At 55.3% G+C, this 17,362-nt stretch overlaps 1 protein-coding gene across 1 annotated transcript; it reads left to right on the top strand.

The window, feature by feature from the left end:
* Positions 1-2,101: 2,101 nt before the first annotated feature.
* On the top strand, positions 2,102-3,763 carry RTN4RL1 (reticulon 4 receptor like 1). The gene is made up of 2 exons (XM_025363498.1): positions 2,102-2,184; positions 2,368-3,763. The coding sequence occupies exons 1-2, from the start codon at positions 2,102-2,104 to the stop codon at positions 3,761-3,763; spliced, it is 1,479 nt and encodes a 492-aa protein (XP_025219283.1).
* The last annotated feature ends 13,599 nt before the right edge of the window (positions 3,764-17,362 follow it).

Here is a 17,362-nt window from a genome sequence, read left to right as displayed (position 1 = left end):
GCAGGCAGCAGGGGCTGGAGGCCAGATCTGAGCCTCCAAGTGGGGACGGTGGACACTACCATCATCTATTCGTGGCAGGAGGGGAAACTGAGGTAGGAGGGGGAACAGCGGCAGCCTCGGCCCAGCCTGCGGGCTGTGCACTGGGCGGGACTGAAGTCACTGCAGAGGCCACAGAGAGCACGGCTTGGCCCAGAAAGGGTCCTTGAAGCTGTGCCACCACCACCACTGAAGTCATAACTCCTCTGAAATCGCAACCAAGCCCAATTATGCAAAAAAAAAAAAAAACAAATTATGTACGATGATTTTTATGTGTTGGAAATGTTCAGTCGAAGCCGGGTGATTACAGGGGACGGGAAGCAGCTGCCACTCTCTGGGAGCCCATAACTCCCAACAGCTGGGAGCTGTCACTTATTTACGACGCTGTTTCTGCCAGGAACGAGGGGGTGACAGTGGCAGTGAGGCCTGCTGGGCCGGGAGCCTGGGCAGGCAGCGGCACGAGGCCGGGAGCAGGGCTGGCCCGAGAGTGACCAGAGGGTTGGTTCTTTCATCCCACAAGCTCTGGGCACAGCTGCAGCAGAGCCTCAGCTGCCCCGGGCGCCCCGGTTCTCCCACGAGGCCTGGCTGGAAAGCTAGAAGCAAAGGGGCCGGAGCCTAGCTGGATAGGGAGGAGATGGCTGCCTGGCCCTCCAGGGTGGGGCCTGGAGGCCTGGAGCCGGCCCCCCCACCCCGACCTCGGCGCGCCTGCCTGGCCGCCTGGGGCAGCTGCGACCCTGGAAAAAGGTAGGTAATGACGATCGTCCGTAATGAGGCTGCTCCCATAATGAGCGCGGGGCTATTATCCGACCACAGGCTGGACACATCCGAAAATAAATTATTTTAAGGATCCATTAACGAATGCCTAATTAATGCCCAATTAGAGGGAAGCTACAGAGGAAACGCTCTGGACAGTCTAGAGGCAAGGCCTGGTTTTGCAGCCACAGCCTGGGGGCTGGAGTGAGGTGGGAGAGGGGAGGGGCCAGAAGGCGGGCCGGGATTGGGGCAGCCTCCGTCTGACAGCTGGTGCCACCCCCAGGCCTTCACAGACAGGCGCCCTCTCAGGACGCCCTCTCAGCTCTGCCAGGGAGAACTGCTATTGTCTGTATTTTATTTTATTTATTTATTTATTTTTTGAGACAGAGTCTCACTTTGTCACCCAGGCTGGAGTGTAGTGGTATAATTTCAGCTCACTGCAATCTCCGCCTCCCTGGTTCAAGCGATTCTCCTGCCTCAGACTCCTGAGTACTACTGAGTCTCCTAAGTAGCTGGGATGACAGGCACCTGCCACCTGGCTAATTTTTGTGTTTTCAGTAGAGACGGGGTTTCACCATGTTGGCCAGGCTGGTGTCGAACTCCTGACCTCAGGTGATCCACCTGCCTCGACTTTCCGGATTACAACCGTGAGCCACCGCGCCCGGCCATGTCTGTGTTTCAGAAATGAGGAAACTGAGGCTTAGAAGGGGTGTTGCCTCTATGTTTTGAGGGCGTGGAAGACACTGTAAAGGAGACATTATTTGAGGTGAACTTTGCTGCCACACATGCATGCTCTGCTTGTGATTGGGAATGATTTAAATAAGGAGATCCTGGCCAGGCGCGGTGGCTCACACCTGTTATTCCAGCACTTTGGGAGGCCAAGGCAGATCACTGAGGTCAGGAGTTCGAGACCAGCCTGCCCAACGTGGAGAAACCCCGTCTCTGCTAAAAATACAAAAACTATCTGGGCGTGGTGGCACACACCTGTAGTCCCAGCTACTCGGGAGGCTGAGGCAGGAGAATGGCGTGAACCCGGGAGGCAGAGCTTGCAGTGAGCTGAGATTGCACCATTGCACTCCAGCCTGGGCGACAGAGTGAGACTCCGTCCCCCCTGCAAAAAAAATAAATAAATAAAAAATAAATTAAATGAAATTAAATATAAAAATAAATAAATAGAGATTCCTCAGGACTCTACATGAGATATTTACTACGTTAGAGCAAGAGCCCCTCCCAGTATCTGTGAGTGCAAATAACAACAACCAGTGGCAGAGCTAGGAGGAGAGCAGGAGGCTGACGGCTGTGTCCCCGGGTCATGGCCTCCACCCCAGCAGCCTGCCTGGAGGAGCTGCAGCAGGTGGGGCTGGGGCTCAGCAGCTGTGGTGTGGAACTAAGGAGGTGTGGGGGTGATCGGGGCCTTCACCCCAGACTCACCTCCAAGCCCAGCAGAAATGGGTCACCAAGGAGGGGAGGCCTCTCGTCCCCGACGGGTTCCAGGCTTGGGCCTTGACCCTGGCCTTACTCCAGCCAGGGGCGAGGCTCTCACTGAGCTCAGCCAAGACGAGGATGCGGTCCCGGCAGGCGCCGGAGGGTGCGGTGCCCGTCCTCACCTGCACGGCCCCTGACCTGGCTGTGCTCTCTCTCCCTGCCAGGGTGCTGTGTGGAATTGCTGCTGCTGCTGGTAGCTGCGGGGCTGCCCCTGGGTGGGGGCTGCCCACGGGACTGCGTGTGCTACCCGGCGCCCATGACGGTCAGCTGCCAGGCGCACAACTTTGCGGCCATCCCGGAGGGCATCCCCGTGGACAGCGAGCGCGTCTTCCTGCAGAACAACCGCATTGGTCTCCTCCAGCCCGGCCACTTCAGCCCCGCCATGGTCACCCTGTGGATCTACTCGAACAACATCACCTACATCCACCCCAGCACCTTCGAGGGCTTCGTGCACCTGGAGGAGCTGGACCTCGGCGACAACCGGCAGCTGCGGACGCTGGCGCCCGAGACCTTCCAGGGCCTGGTGAAGCTTCACGCCCTCTACCTCTACAAGTGTGGGCTCAGCGCCCTACCGGCCGGCATCTTTGGCGGCCTGCACAGCCTGCAGTACCTCTACCTGCAGGACAACCATCTCGAGTACCTCCAGGACGACATCTTCGTGGACCTGGTCAACCTCAGCCACCTGTTTCTCCACGGCAACAAGCTGTGGAGCCTGGGCCCGGGCACCTTCCGGGGCCTGGTGAACCTGGACCGTCTGCTGCTGCATGAGAACCAGCTGCAGTGGGTCCACCACAAGGCGTTCCACGACCTCCGCAGGCTGACCACCCTCTTCCTCTTCAACAACAGCCTCTCGGAGCTGCAGGGCGAGTGCCTGGCCCCGCTGGGGGCCCTGGAGTTTCTCCGGCTCAATGGCAACCCCTGGGACTGCGGCTGCCGTGCCCGCTCCCTGTGGGAATGGCTGCAGAGGTTCCGAGGCTCCAGCTCCGCTGTCCCCTGCGTGTCCCCCGGGCTGCGGCACGGCCAGGACCTGAAGCTGCTGAGGGCCGAGGACTTCCGGAACTGCACGGGACCAGCGTCCCCCCACCAGATCAAGTCACACACGCTCACCACCACCGACAGGGCTGCCCGCAAGGAGCACCACTCACCCCACGGCCCCACCAGGAGCAAGGGCCACCCGCATGGCCATCCACCCGGCTCCCGGTCGGGCCACAGGAAGTCGGGCAAGAACTGCACCAGCCACAGGAACCGCAATCAGATCTCTAAGGCAGGCGCCGGGAAACAGGCCCCCGAACTGCCAGACTATGCACCTGACTACCAGCACAAGTTCAGTTTCGACATCATGCCCACGGCCCGGCCCAAGAGGAAGGGCAAGTGTGCCCGCAGGACCCCCATCCGTGCCCCCAGCGGGGTGCAGCAGGCCTCCTCGGCCAGTTCCCTAGGGGCCTCCCTCCTGGCCTGGACACTGGGGCTGGCGGTCTCTCTCCGCTGAGGACCCAGGGCGTCAGCACCCAGCACTGCCACATGTCCACCAAGGAACAGAATTTATTTTCTTCTTTTTTTAACCAGTGGAAGACCTGCTGGGTTTCAGGAAAAGGCTGGTAGAGGCTTCGGCTGCTGTCTGGACGCCTGGACCCTGCCATGTGGATTATAAACCCAAAGTGTACAGCCCTAGGCGGGAGGGGTTGGCGCATCTCAGCCGGCTGTCCCAGCCAGCCCCGCAGAGCACCCACGGACAGTGTCCACTCCGGCAAGGTGGGAAAAGGCACTCCAAGTGCCCCCTCCACTAGCAACAGTGGGACAATTGCCCCCAACGGCGGCACCGGGGCTCTGTGGAATCCCGATGGTTGGGAGAGGTCCGGAGGGCCCCGTGGTTCCTGGAGAAAGCAGGACGCAGAGAACAAACGAGGTTCACCCACGAGGCTGGGCGGCCAGCAGTCTGGGCACACATGAGCAGGTGGCATCTTGGCTCTTGCCTGAGGCCACTGAGTCACCCTGCCCTGAATTCTACCCTACTCCACCTTCAGCCCCTCCCTCGGGGGTAATGCCTCTCATTCCTAATGTCTCAGGCAACCCTGGCAGACCCAGGCCCAACTGCTGGGATCCAAGAACCAATTACCAAAGGAAAGATCATCAGAGGCTGAAATTTAGAACTTCATCCCGGGCGATGAGGTTCTCACAGAAGGTGCAGTTTTATAACTACGTCCACTTATATATATTCACACTCTACATATAAATATATATATACAAATGCACAGTCCCCTCCCACTCCGTCACCTAACTGTACGTCTTCTCATGTTTATAAACTCTACAGAGAACTGTATTTGCTGAACTAAGGATTGTATCGGTGATTTCTAGCAAGAACAAAGTGATAGCATTTGTGTCTAGAATCCCAGCCTGGCAATGATAGTCTCCAAGGAACCTGGGCTTGCCAAGGGCCTGGGGCAAGGTGTCAGCGGGGACGGTGAGGAAGGGGAGGCAGCAAGAGTCACTTTGGGGGACCAATATTCTTAGATATTTACAGCATTACCTTGTTTTTATATGCAACACAAGCCTGTCTGCCACCCTGGAGCACCCTGTCACCCCTGCTGTCGTAGCTGTTGGCTTCAGGGTGAGAAGTGAGAAGCAGCTTGTTGTATGTCAGGGAGCCAGGCCTTGAGGGTGAGCGAGATGGAGAAGGGGAAGGAAGGGGCTTTGGGTCTGGAAGCCAGCAGGCCAGGCAGCATCCGCAGTGTTAGTCCAAAGGGTTGGACCGTGTCGTCAGCCTCGCGTGTGGTCAGCGACGGTCTGGACGGGCCAAGGAGACTCTGGACTTGAGCCCAGGTCTCCCGCGTGGCTCAGCTGCTGAATTTTACCTTGAGGCTCTTTGGTGGGTGACCCAGCAAGGGCCCTGTGTAGGACAGCAGGAGGGAGGCGTCAGGGGGCCTTAGCAGAAGGAGAACGATGAGGGCATTTCATGAACCATCTCAGGCACTTCTGCATCACGGAAGACCCGGCCCTCCCAGCCGTCCTGGGGATGCTCAGGGTGCAGGCAGAGGCTCAGGAGGCCGGACTCAGGGGTCAGGAGCAGGGACTGGGGCAGGCGAGCCCGGACAGGGAAGAGGGGCTCCGGTCAAAGCCAGCCATGCTGCTGGCCAGGGGCCCAGGTGGGCACAAGCTCCTTTGCGCTTTGCACAAACCTGAATCCCCCACCAGAGAGGATGTGTGTGAGGAGCCAGGAACACTGAATCCAATTAAGAGAGAAAAATAATAATAACAATAAACGATCTTGGACAAGAACCCTGTTTTTCATTTCCTAACCCCGCATTCCTGACAGGTGGCAGATCCTGGGCTTCTGTGGGTGGGCGAGCCTGGCCGGGCACAGCTCTAGGAACACAGCACATTTGTTGGCGGGAGGAGCCGCAGGGGGCAGGAGCACACTGACTCATGGGACACGTGAGAGCACGCACACCCTAGTGCTCCATTTCGTGGCACTTCCCTCGCCCGCTCAGGACATGATTTCCACATTCTGGCTGCCCCGGGTTGGCACCGTCGCCGTGGCTCTCCCCGGAGGAGGCTGGTCCTGGGTCCTTCTGGCCTATTCCCAGGAGCCTCAGGAGCAACTGCTGAGTGATTGATTCTCAGGGGGCCGGGCGGGTGGCTGAGGGGAATGGGTGGCTGCAAGGGAACGGTCAGTTCCTGGGGCCCCAGGGGTTTTCCAGGAGGCCAGGGACCCACCTGGACAGCTGCGGGAGGGCTTGGAGACTGCGCACGCCTCTCTGGCTTCAGAGAAAGGAGAGGGTTCCCCGGATAGAGGGAGAAAGCCTCTGTTTTCAGGCCTGGCTGGACAAATCCTCCTCAGTATGAGGCTTGGGGCATTCACTAAAGGGAGTCCAGTGACTGCAGACCAAAGAATCCTCAGCCTGCAATTGTTCCCCTGTGGCCCGCAGGCGCTGACCCAGGCCGGTGCCAGGGCCTGGCTGGCCCTTAGAACCCGAGGATGTTGTTATGTTGTTGATTTCATTTCCAACTTCAGACAGCAAGGCCCTCAGTGGGAAAATCAAGAGTCTAAGCACTTTATTAAATTTTTTTTTAAAGACTTAGGAAGTCCTGTAATATGGAAGTGAAATGTCAGTAGGAGAAATGCTAATGTTTTATAAGTGATCCGCCTCTGTCAAGCACAGCACAGTCTCTGGTTGCCGACTGTTATTAGAGGCAGGGCACTGGGGGCCCAGGACGCCAGGTATTTTTAGCAGCTTTCTCCTCTAAGAGGTAGGGGGAATCAAGGCAGCTGTGATGCAGGCAACATCACTTGTCACTCAGCAGCTCATGCTACGCGGCTACGACGACACCATCGCCCCAAACATCAGAGCAACTGGACACATCAGGGGTGAGGCAAAGGCTTCTCTATTCACCCGCCCCAGCTCCCCGCGTCTCGTTCAGGGCAGGGAGATGCAGATTCCTGTGGTCTTCCCAGAGGCGGAGGCTACCCCTCCGCTGCCATCTTCCCCCACCGCTTTCCCTGGACCCCCTGGACCCCCAGATGGAACCACCTCTTCTCCCTCCCCACCCTCCTGCCACGCAGGCCTCCACTGTGGTCTGACGGGGACAGAGCCACCCCTGTCGGAGGGGCTGGGTGACCACTGGTGGTCTCTAAGGCCTTTCACACAAGCTCCCCGCCGACCCCAGAGCTTGGCTGGCTCTGTGTGGTTCATTCAACAAGGGATGATCAGGGCTTCCACGTCCATCCACTGGCCAGGCTCTGGGGACGTAACGTGAGAAGACGTGGCTCAGGGCAAGGAGCTCAGAGCCCAGATGAGGAAACAAGTATTTGCAACCGGTACGGAGTTGGTGCTCGCGTTCGCACCCCTCGGCCTCCAAAATGAGGAGCTCAGCTGGGTGGGGGCAGTCAGAGGGGGTTTCCAGGCGGAGGTGACACTTCAATGAGTCTTGGAGGATGAGGAGCCGTCCAGAGAAGAGTGTGGGGAGTGGGGCTGGAGGTGGTCACAGTACCGTGTCTGGGGTATCCAAAACCACTCCAGGCTTGAGGGTGTGGGAGACGCGCCCAGGATGGGGCGGCCCAGGGGATCCTGCTCAGGGACTCCACTCCGCCGTGGAAGTGGAGGGGCTGTGTGGTCCCCTCGACCTGGGGTCATCCTCCCGCCCGTGCCCGCAGCTTGTCTATGGGCACGTGGTTTCCCACCGTGGCACCCTTGCCGCGGTTCCTCAACAGTGGGTTTCATGGTGGAAACTTGCCTCCTGGGCTCAGCCAGATCCTCCCCTCGTGCCAGCAAGCTGGAGCGCTTGCTGGAAGTCTGCCTGGGCCACAGGCCCATTCCCAGACACCTGCTGCTTCCAAGCTCGGGAAACGTTCCATGGCCGCGCTCCCTGCTTCCCCCGCCTCCGGCCGCCCTCAGCCCCTCCTGGCTTCGGAGCAGCACCCCCTGCCCGTGCTTCTGCCTGTGCCGGCTCTGACCATCGACTAGCCCCAGAGCCCCTCCCACCAGCCACACCCTCTCTTCTCCTGCTGGGGCTGTTCACGCCAAGAGCCAAGAATCCCATTTAGCAAATGTTTACTCATCACCCAACTAATCACCAGCACCGTGGTGAATGGGCCCCAGGAAGGCCTGTGAGCAGGTTTGGGGAAGCAGGAGAGCCTGGGAAGCCTCGTGGAGGGCAAGCTGCAGGGACTGGGGTCAGAGAGGAGTTTGCTGGGGAGGCTCCCTGGAGCCACCAGCGCTCAGCAAATTCCCCTTTACATGCACGCCGGCTTCCCAGGCAGGCCCCACCAGCCCTTGAGCAGACCCACCTCTCTGCCAGGGACCCAGCTCCTCCAGGCCCTACTCTATGCTGACCTAAGGAGGCAGTCTTTCTCTGGGTTTATTTGTTGTCTGTTTTTGTTTCGTTTTTGAGACAGGATCTCACGCTGTCACCCAGGCTGGAGTGCAGTGGCATGATCATGGCTCACTGCAGCCTCAGCCTCCTGAGGCTCAAACAATACTCCTGCCTCAGCCTCCTGAGTAGCTGGGACTACAGGGACACACCACCACACCAGGTTAATTGTTTTATTTTTCATTTATTTATTTTTTGAGACAGAGTCTTGCTCTGTCGCCCAGGCTGGAGTGCAGTGGCGTGATCTCGGCTCACTGCAACCTCCACCTCCCAGGTTCAAGCAATTCTCCTGTCTCAGCCTCCCAAGAACCTGGGATTACAGGCACCTACCACCATGCATGGCTAATTTTTGTATTTTTAGTAGATATGGGGTTTTGCTACCTTGGCCAGGCTGGTCTCAAACTCCTGACCTCAGGGGATCCACTTGCCTCGGCCTCCCAAAGTGCTGGGATTGCAGGTGCGAGCCACCACGCCCAGCTAATTTTTTGTCTTTTTAGTAGAGATGGGGTTTCACCATGTTGGCCAGGCTGGTCTCGAACTCCTGGCCTCAAGTGATCCGCCTGCCTCGGCCTCCCAAAGTGCTGGGATTACAGGTTGGGCCAGCGCGCATAGCTGGTGTTCATTCTTTGAGGAGGGGCCGGTGCACGCTTTGATGGAGTCCCTTCCAGCCTCGTTCTCAAGGCTCCTGACCCGGTTCAGCTCCCTGCCTTGCCCTCTAGCTTCACTTTCTTCTAAGCAGGAGTTCAGCCGTCAGCCACGACTCCATCCCCTGTCACCAATCCCCCACTATCAGCTCGTAATGGGCCAATTTTCTTTTACCTTCTGTCTACGTGGAAAATATCTCAAGAACCTTTGATTGTGTGTTAAAATATCCTTTACAATTCTATGCTCAGTATCTTTCTGCTCCTCTAATTGTCCCTTTTAACTCACCATGCTTTCTGTATAAATCTCCCGGTCTCCTCTTTCCCCGCCTGTTAATAAATATGAACTCTAAAAAAATACATAAACATCTACTGTTGGCTAAATAACTCACGGCACAATCAAAAAGCTGGGAAGAGAGACTCGGCGCGTTGCATGGCCACCTGAGCACCCTCCCTCACGTGGTCCTGCCTGTCTCTCCAGAGAGGGCTGCTGAAGGCAGGGGAGTCCAGGCCCTGGAGAGCCCATGGGGTGAAGGGACCCTGGGGACCCTGGGGGAGAAGGGGAAGCGAGGCAGAGAGAAGAACTGTGCTGCCAGGGCGACAGGGCTGTCTCCAAGAGCACCAAGTGAGGGGTTTGGACAAAGGAGACCCTCGTGCAGGCAGCAGCGGCTGGTTTAAGTGGCATTTCAGTGGGCTGGCCACCAAAGCCCCTCACCACCACAAGAAGTGGGTCAGCCTCCTCTGACACCAGTACCAGCCTGCATGGAGGGGGCCCGCCCTCATCTCTCTCCTCTCTGCCCTCATTTCTCATTAGAGCCGTTAGTTTCTAAGCTCCAGGAGGGTGAGAAAGGATGTGCCTTTGTGTCACCGATTCCTGTGTGGCAGTGTGCACACTAATGGCATGCCTGAACGGCAGAATTTGACATTGCTGCTGCAAGATGTGCTTGGGTCACAGTGCTTTCCAAATTGGCTGAGGCTCCGCGCCACCCCCTTCCTCCCTCACCCAGACGCCTCGGAGGCCCCGCCAGCCACTGCTTCTGCAGCTCCCACTGAGGGCCTCGGAAAAGAGAGAGGAAGCAAGAGATGTATTAAACTCTTCCATCTCTGTAAGCACCATTTCCCAGGAGACCAACTCTGAGGAAGAAGGCAACACAAGTGCTGGAGGCCTACACAGGTAGGAGGCTGGGAGGAGGCACCAGGCTTCGTGTCTTCTCTCCCCACCCCCGGCCCTGCTTTGGGCACAGTCACTGGCAAGACAAGAATGCCCTCTCAGTAGCAGCATCCAGGTGGCCACGCGCCACTCCAGCCAGAGAGACTGGAGGGATAATTGCCACGTAAGACTTGCCCAGTGACGAGAGGCCGGGGTGGGGACAAACCCACAGAGGAAACAGTAGCGCGGACTGGATGGGCAGGGGAAGGTGGTCTTTAAGCAAGACCCCAAAGGCTGCACATGTACAGTCTCACTCGGAGAGAGAGAGCACAGCTCCGCGGGGCAGCCGTGTAGCCGAAGAGGCAGAAGGAGGAAAAGATGCAGACGGGAACCACGTTAGGGAGAGGCTTTTGCACACACACGCGCACATGCCTCTCCAGCACGGTGTCCTGCCTCTCTCCCTTGTGCAGCCTCATGCAGCCTAGTGTGGGACATTCACAGAGTCAATAGACTTGGGTCGGGTGCGGTGGCTCACGCCTGTCATCCCAGCACTTTGGGAGGCTGAGGTGGGTGGATCATGAGGTCAGGAGATTGAGACCACCCTGGCCAACATGGTGAAACCCTGTCTCTACTAAAAATACAAAAATTAGCCGGGCGTGGTGGCGGACACCTGTAGTCCTAGTTACTTGGGAGGCTGAGGCAGGAGAATGGCGTGAACCCGGGAGGCGGAGCTTGCAGTGAGCTGAGATCGTGCCACTGCACTCCAGCCTGAGCAACAGAGCGAGACTCCGTCAAAAAAAAAAAAAAAAAGAAAAAACAAATTTGAGCCCTGGCCATGTGCAAGGCCCCAGCCAGCCCCTGGGACTGCAGGGTGAACACAAGGGTCTCCCCGTGTGCAGCTGACATGCCAGCCAAGGAGGCAGCGGTGGAAAACCAAATCCCCCTTTGTCTAATTGCTGGGGTAGTTGTCAGGAGAGGGGCGGCAGAGTCTGTCATGCATCTGTCACTCAGGAAGAGTGAAGGGCGGGACTGAGCCCCTCCCTCCATGCACACTGGTGGCCATCTGTCAGGGACGCAGGCGCTTTGTGACAAGTGGGCAGATTCTGGGCTGAGCCCTGAGCAGCGGCATTTCTCACTGAGCCCTGGCCCTAACGGAGTTTATCTGACTCATGGGGGTGGAGGCACCAAGGGCAGGGAGCCCCTAGTCCCACCCAATGCCTTGCCTGTCCAGTGTGAGCTTGGAGGGTCTGTACTCCCATGGCCGGCTGGGGTGCACTGACGTTCTCCCCTGTGCCAGGGACCACGGAGTCCCCAAGGTGTCTTTATTTTTTGTTTGTTTTTGAGACGGAGTTTAGCTCTTGTTACCCAGGCTGGAGTGCAGTGGCGTGATCTCGGCTCACTGAACCTCCGCCTCCCAGGTTCAAGTGATTCTCCTGATTCTCCTGCCTCAGCCTCCAGAGTAGCTGGGGCTACAGGTGCCCACCGCCACGCCTGGCTAGTTTTTGTATTTTTATTAGAGACAGCGCTTCACAGTGTTGGCCAGGCTGGTCTCAAACTCCTGACCTTGTGATCTGCCCACTTCGGCCTCCCAAAGTGCTGGGATGACAGGCGTGAGCCACTGTGCCCTGCAATGTTTTTATTCTTTATCTCAAATCTGAGCCTCAGAGGCCCTGAGGTCCCTGACCCCTCATCTCGCTTGCTGCCAGCAGAGTCTCTCACTGTTTTATCTGTGGCATTTAAAGTGCCACCGGCTCAGGAAGGGGAACATCACACACCGGGGCCTATCATGGGGAGGGGGGAGGGGAGAGGGGGGAGGGATTGCATTGGGAGTTATGCCTGATGTGGATGGCGAGTTGATGGGTGCAGCACACCAACATGGCACAGGTATACATGTGTGGCAAGCCTGCACGTTATGCACATGTACCCTACAACTTAAAGTATAATAATAATAAATAAATTTAAAAAAATAAATAAATAAAAAAATAAAGTGCCACCGGGTGTCTGACACTTTGCAAGTCTACAGTATAGGCTCTTCTGAATTTCCACACCAGCCGCCTTTCCAGGAGCTCCTCCCAGGCTGGCCTCCTCGCCTGTGTCCAGAGCACCCAGAAAGGAGGCTTGGGTCTGGCGCGGCGGCTAACGCCTATAATCCCAACACTTCAGGAGGCCAAGGTGGGAGGATTGCTTGGGGCCAGAAGTTCAAGACCAGCCTGGACAACATAGTGAGATACCATCTCTATGAAAAATATAAAAATTAGGTGGGCGTGCTGACATGTGCCTGTGGTCCCAGTTACTCAGGAGGCTGAGGCAGGAGGATTGGTCGAGCCCAGGAGTTGGAGGCTGCAGAGAGCAGTGATCACAGCTCTGTACTCCAGCCTGGGTGAAACAGCAAAACCCTGTCTCAAAAGAAAAAAAAAGTTCATTGGCCAGGCACGGTGGCTCACGCCTGTAATCCCAGCACTTCGGGAGGCAGAGGCAGGTGGATTACAAGGTCAGCGGTTCGAGACCAGCCTGGCCAATATGGTGAAACCCTGCCTCTATTAAAAATACAAAAATTAGCCGGGCTTGGTGGCGTGTGCCTGTAATCCCAGTTACTTGGGAGGCTGGGGCAGGAGAATCGCTTGAACCTGGGAGGCAGAGGTTGCAGTGAGCCGAGATCACGCCATCACACTCCAGCCGGGGCAACAGAGCAAGACTGCATCTCAAAAAAAAAAAAAAAGTTCTTTAGCAAGCAGACTAAAACTATTAAAACAAAGTAAAAAAGAAAGAAAGAAAAGAAAAAGAAAAGCGTCTCAAACCCACCTTGGGCGGGTCCTACTTAGCATCATGCCCACGGAGGGGAGACCGGGCAGAGGTTGGGGATTCTAGTTGGAAGATACCGTAGCGGCGTCCCGGCTGCAAACTGCCAGGGTACAGCTGCTGGGACCGCCAAGCATGCCGGCTACCCCCAACTTCAGACTTCCTCCTTCCTCACTCACTCCACACCACCCCAAAAACGAACATCCCTCCAGCCTCACAGGCGACACCTCGGGGAGGGATCTCCCTGTGACCACTTCTGCTGCAGCACAAGCTCCTCTCTCCTCCCCAGCCAACCTCATGCTGGGCCCAGGGCTTGGTCTTGGGCTCCCCAGAGGCCCCCGTAGGAAGCTGCCTCCTTTTGCCCACTCATCCGACTCGCTCAGAGTGGCTTCATTTTTTTTTGTTCCTTTCTTTCTCCCTTCCTTCCCTCCTTCCTTCCTTCCTTCCTTTTTCTTTCTCTCTCTCTCTCTCTTTCTTTTTCTTTCTTTCTCTCTCTTTCTTTTTCTTTCTTTCTCTCTTTCTTTCTTTCTTTCTTTCTTTCTTTCTTTCTTTCTTTCTCTCTCTCTCTCTCTCTCTCTCTCTCTCTTTCTTTCTTTCTTTCTTTCTTTCTTTCTTTCTTTCTTTCTTTCTTTCTTTCTTTCTTTCTTTCACCCTTCTCACTCAGAGTGGCTTCATCTTTCTCTCTTTCTCTCTTTCTTTCTGAAATGGAGTCCCGTTCTGTCACCCAGGCTGGCATACAGTGGTGTGATCTCAGCTCATTGCAACCTCTGCCTCCCAGGTTCAAGCAAACTCCCCTGCCTCAGCCTCCCGAGTAGCTGGGATTACAGGCTCGCACTACCACACCCGTCTAATTTTTGAATTTTTAGTAGAAATGGGGTTTCACCACGTTGGCCAGGCTGGTCTTCAGCTCCTGACCTCAGGTGATCCGCCCGCCTTGGCCTCCCAAAGTGCTGGGATCACAGGCGTGAACCACTGTGCCTGGCCCGTATTTCAGATTTTTAAAGTCCCCTCACAGACACCACTGAGAAGTGCCCCCTGCATGGAGACATGATTATAATCCTCACTTCACAGATAAAGAAATGGTCCTTCTGGTTATTCAGACCTGTGCTTCTGAGTCCAAGACCAGAGCAAGGCTCTTCCTCAATTCAGCCCTGTTCTTCCTTTTGCCCAAGAGGAAGAAACCGAGCAGTGGAGAGCCTGTCCCACATGGCTTAAGGCTAAGATGGGACCACTCTGGGGGAATCTTCCTTTTCTTTCCCAGGAACTTCAAGCTCAGAAGAGCTGACGTGCAAAAGCCTTGGAGGGAAAGTCAGAAGATCCGTCTTCTTGCTTTTCCTAGTTCTTTCCGCTGTCCTGACCCCTCAAACTTTCTCAAACTGGGTGACTGGAATTGCCTTCCCAGTCACTGAGGGAGCTGCCAAGAGCTCCCCATGTCTGCCTTCCTTCCCACCAAGAAAAAGGGGCAGTGGCAGAAAACTCCCAAACGGGCCAAGGTGGTGGCCCCAGTTTCTTGACAGGTGTAGCTGAATCCTCACGTCTGAAAAGACCCCCTGTTAAGTGTGACAGACTCCTGTAGTCCGGGCAGCAAAAGAAGAGCTGGCCCCATCCTCCTTCCACCTACAGAGTACCATGAGGCTGCCACAGGGAATTCCTTCCACCATGTAAAGGAAGAGAGTGGACACCTGGAATCCCAGTACTTTGAGAGTCCAAGGCACGAGGATCTCTTGGAGTCAGGAGCTTGAGACCAGCCTGGGCAACATAGCAAGACTCCGTATCTACAAAAAATACAAAAAATGGCTGGGTGTGGTGGTTCACGCCTGTAATCCCAGCACTTTGGGAGGCCGAGGTGGGAGAATCGCTTGAACCCAGGAGTCCAAGACCAGCCTGGGCAGCAGAGAGAGACCACATCTCAATTTAAACATAAAAAACAAATACATAAAAATATTTTAAAATTAGCTGGTATGGTGGCACACGTTTGTAGTCCCAGCTGCTCAGGAGGCTGAGGCAGGTGGATCACTCGAGCCTGGGAGGTCCAGGCTGCAGTAGGCCATGGTGGAGCCTCCAGTCTGCAGACCACTGGAAGACAATGGGCACAAGGTGACTCAAAGTTGACAATCATTGAGAAGAATCTCTACTTTTTTTTTTTTTTTTTTTTTGAGACGGAGTCTTGCTCTGTCACCCAGGCTGGAGTGCAGTGGCCGGATCTCGGCTCACTGCAAGCTCCGCCTCCCGGGTTCACGCCATTCTCCTGCCTCAGCCTCCCGAGTAGCTGGGACTACAGGCACCCGCCACCTCGCCCGGCTAGTTTTTTGTAATTTTTAGTAGAGATGGGGTTTCACCGTGTTAGCCAGGATGGTCTCGATCTCCTGACCTCGTGATCCGCCCGTCTCGGCCTCCCAAAGTGCTGGGATTACAGGCTTGAGCCACCGCGCCCGGCCGAATCTCTACTCTTAAAAAAAGAAAAAAGTTGACAACCAGGCCTGCAAGAACCACATAGGGTCTTCTCTGCACAGATATAAAATAGGTACATTTGGGCCGGACGCGGTGGCTCACCCTGTAATCCCAGCACCTTGGGAGGCCGAGGCGGGTGGATCACAAGGTCAGGAGTTCAAGATCAGCCTGGCCAAGATGGTGAAACCCCGTCTCTACTAAAATTACAAAAAATTAGCCAGGCGCGGTGGCAGGTACCTGTAATCCCAGCTACTCAGGAGGTTGAGGAAGGAGAATCATTTGAACCCAGAGGGTGGAGGTTGCAGTGAGCCAAGATTGTGCCACTGCACTCCAGCCTGGGCAACAGAGTGAAACTCTGTCTCAAAAAATAAAAAAATAAATAAAAATAAAAATAAAAATAAATAGGTACAGGTTTGGCACGGTGGCTCATGCCTGTAATCCCAGCACTTTGGGAGGCCGAGGCGGGCAGATCACGAGGTCAGGAGATCGAGACCATTCTGGCTAACACAGTGAAACCCTGTCTCTACTAAAAGTACAAAAAAATTAGCCGGGCGTGGTGGCAGGCGCCTGTAGTCCCAGCTACTCGGGAGCCTGAGGCAGGAGAATGGCATGAACTCAGGATTGCCCCGTTGCACTCCAGCCTGGGTGATAGAGTGAGACTCCGTCTCAAAAAAAAAAAAAAGATATATATATATATACACATATATATATATATATATATATATACATAAAATACAATAAAAATTGACTGGTCGCAGTGGCTCCCACCTGTAATCCCAGTACTTTGGGAGGCTGAGGTGACATGTGGTGAAACCCTGTCTCTACCAAAAATGCGAAAAAAATTAGCCAGGTGTTGTGGCATGTGCCTGTAATCTCAGCTACTCTGGAGGCTGAGGTAGGAGAATCGCTTGAACCCGGGAGGCAGAGGTTGCAGTGAGCCGAGATCATGCCATTGCACTCCAGCCTGGGCGACAAGAGCAAGGCTCTGGTCTCAAAAAATAAAAAAAATTTTTTTTAGAGATGGGTCTCACTATGTTACCCAGGTTGGTCTTGAACTCCTGGCCTAAAGTGTCCTCCCTCCTTGGCCTCCCAAAGCATTGGGATTACAGGTGTCAGCCAACACACCCAGCCCAGAATGTACCTATTTACTTATTTTTATTTATTTATTTATTTTGAGACAGAGTCTCCCTCTGTTGCCCAGGCTAGAGTGTGGTGGCGCAATCTCAGCTCACTGCAACCTCCACCTCCTGGGTTCGCGCCATTCTCCTGCCTCAGCCTCCCGAGTAGCTGGGACTACAGGCGCCCGCCACCACACCCGGCTAATTTTTTGTATTTTTTAGTAGAGACAGGGTTTCACTGTGTTAGCCAGGATGGTCTCGATCTCCTGATCTCGTGATCTGCCCGCCTCAGCCTCCCAAAGTGCTGGGATTACAGGCATGAGCCACCACGCCCGAGCTGTACTTATTTATTTTTATTTATTTATGTATTTATTTATTTATTTTTTTTTTTGAGACGGAGTTTCACTCTGTTGCCCAGGCTGGAGTGCAGTGGCATGATCTTGGCCCACTACAACCTCTGCCTCCTAGGTTCAAGTGATTCTCCTGCCTTAGGCACCCATATTGGCCTTGGTTTTGAGCCCAGGAGTTCAAGACCAGTCTGGGCAGCCTGAGTGGCTGTAGACCCATCGTGCCTGGCTCTACCAAAAAAATTGTTTTAATTAGCTGGACAGGCTAGGCGTGGTGGCTCACTCTTGTAATTCATGCACTTTAGGAGGCTGAGGCAGGAAGATCACTTGAGCCCTTACATTTGTGACCAGCCCGGGCAACATAGACTCCTGAGCTACAGAAAAAACAAAAAACAAAAAACAAAACAAACGAACAAAAAAAACCACAAAAAATAGGCCAGCACAATGGCTCACGTAATCCCAGCACTTTGGGAGGCCGAGGCGGGCAGATCACGAGGTCAGGAGATTGAGACCATCCTGGCTAACATGGTGAAACCCCGTCTCTACTAAAAATACAAAAAATTAGCCGGGCGTAGTGGCGAGCACCTGTAATTCCAGCTACTCGGGAGGCTGAGGCAGGAGAATGGCGTGAACCCAGGAGGCGGAGCTTGCAGTGAGCTGAGATCCGGCCACTGTACTCCAGCCTGGGTGACAGAGTGAGACTCCGACTCAAAA

This window comes from Theropithecus gelada, chromosome 16 (assembly GCF_003255815.1).
Source record: "Theropithecus gelada isolate Dixy chromosome 16, Tgel_1.0, whole genome shotgun sequence".
Taxonomy (NCBI): Eukaryota; Metazoa; Chordata; class Mammalia; order Primates; family Cercopithecidae; genus Theropithecus; species Theropithecus gelada.
The sequence above is the reverse complement of the archived record's forward strand: the minus strand, read 5'-3'. Positions and strand labels throughout refer to the sequence as shown.